Here is a 1,374-nt window from a genome sequence, read left to right as displayed (position 1 = left end):
CGTCATCTTCATCCTCCTCTTCATCTTCTTCTAAACATGGCTCGCCATAATTAAACATATTCGATGTACCTTGAGAGAGTAACCATATATTAAAAAAAAATAATAATAATAATAGTAATAATAATAATAACAATATTTAAAATATATTCAGGTCCACAAATGAATCTTCTGCCAATAATCATCATCGCAACGCTAATTTTGCATAAGAAAGTCACCTCCATTTTAACTTCAATGGAGGTAACCCAAACATGTCATAGCGAAAAGGGGAGAAATTCAACATACACGCATTCAATCGAGAAACTATCAAATAAAAATAAGAATTAAAATCAAAATGGTAACTTAAATTTAGAAGAAAATAATAATTACAATCAAGAAAAACAAAAGGAATTACATGAATTTACAAGAAAAAGAAAAACATAAACGAAAATCACAAACACTACCTGAGACAGCCGGAGGTTCTGAAATCTGGAGGAGTACCGCCGGGAAGCTTTAATGGAGATTGGAGATTGGAGATTGGAGATTGGAGAATGGAGAATGGAAATGTGAAGAAACGAAGAGGACAAGACGCAAGACGGCGTACTGGAAAAGAGGGCAAGAGGCAAGTGAAATTTTAGGGTTACTGGAAAAGTAAAAGTGAAGTGACATTAAAAGAGGAGCTTAGCCGCTTACTTCCTTTTTATTTTTTTCTTTTTTTTTTTTCTCTTTTCGGTTACTTAAAATTTAAAAATTAAATTGATTATTAAATATTTAATATATATTAAAGTAAGCGGGCGGGCGGGTATACCCGCAGGTATTTTTTACGTGTCGCTACCCGCCCAATTAGCTTGGCGGGCGGGTATTACCCGCCCAAACTTAAATTTTTTTTAAAAAACGCTGTCCATGCCCGCCTGTTTTTCGAGCCGGCCAAACCGGGCCTGGCGGGTAGCCCGCCCATGAACAGCTCTAATATAGTGTTACGCCTCAACACATTTTGAAAAACCAGAAGGCTCCTTTCCGTTATTTTCTGTTGACCTGGTCATTCTGCGCCTGTCTTCAAGATCTGGAGCTTAACTTCAAACTGACGTGTATTGAAAGCTAAAATAATTTCGTCATTGTGTGCTGCAATTTGTCTTTAATATCCAATGCTATGCTGTCACGTTAGTACTTATACAAGATATTGAAAACTAAACAAAAACAGATTTATCAACGTTTAAATAATCATTCAAATTAATTCCTATTTTTAGTATTAATTCAAATAGTCATTTTCTATTTTTAGTGTTACTTCAAATATCATCTTATTAATAGAAAACTCTATAATTTGCATAACAACTAATTTAATCATCAAATATAGCCATGTACTATAATTAGCAAAACGAGTGTACCTTGTAATATATT

At 33.9% G+C, this 1,374-nt stretch overlaps 1 protein-coding gene across 1 annotated transcript in view; it reads left to right on the top strand.

Annotated features, from left to right (window-relative positions):
- Window positions 1–231: 231 nt before the first annotated feature.
- Window positions 232–1,374, top strand: part of LOC130798848 (uncharacterized) — a 12,380-nt gene continuing 11,237 nt past the window's right edge. Inside the window, exons 1-2 of the mRNA XM_057661946.1 lie at window positions 232–237; window positions 450–598. Coding sequence (XP_057517929.1) covers window positions 232–237; window positions 450–598 — 155 coding nt within the window. The remainder of the gene's footprint in view (window positions 238–449; window positions 599–1,374) is intronic.

This window comes from Amaranthus tricolor, chromosome 13 (genome assembly GCF_026212465.1).
Source record: "Amaranthus tricolor cultivar Red isolate AtriRed21 chromosome 13, ASM2621246v1, whole genome shotgun sequence".
Taxonomy (NCBI): domain Eukaryota; kingdom Viridiplantae; phylum Streptophyta; class Magnoliopsida; order Caryophyllales; family Amaranthaceae; genus Amaranthus; species Amaranthus tricolor.
The sequence above is the reverse complement of the archived record's forward strand: the minus strand, read 5'-3'. Positions and strand labels throughout refer to the sequence as shown.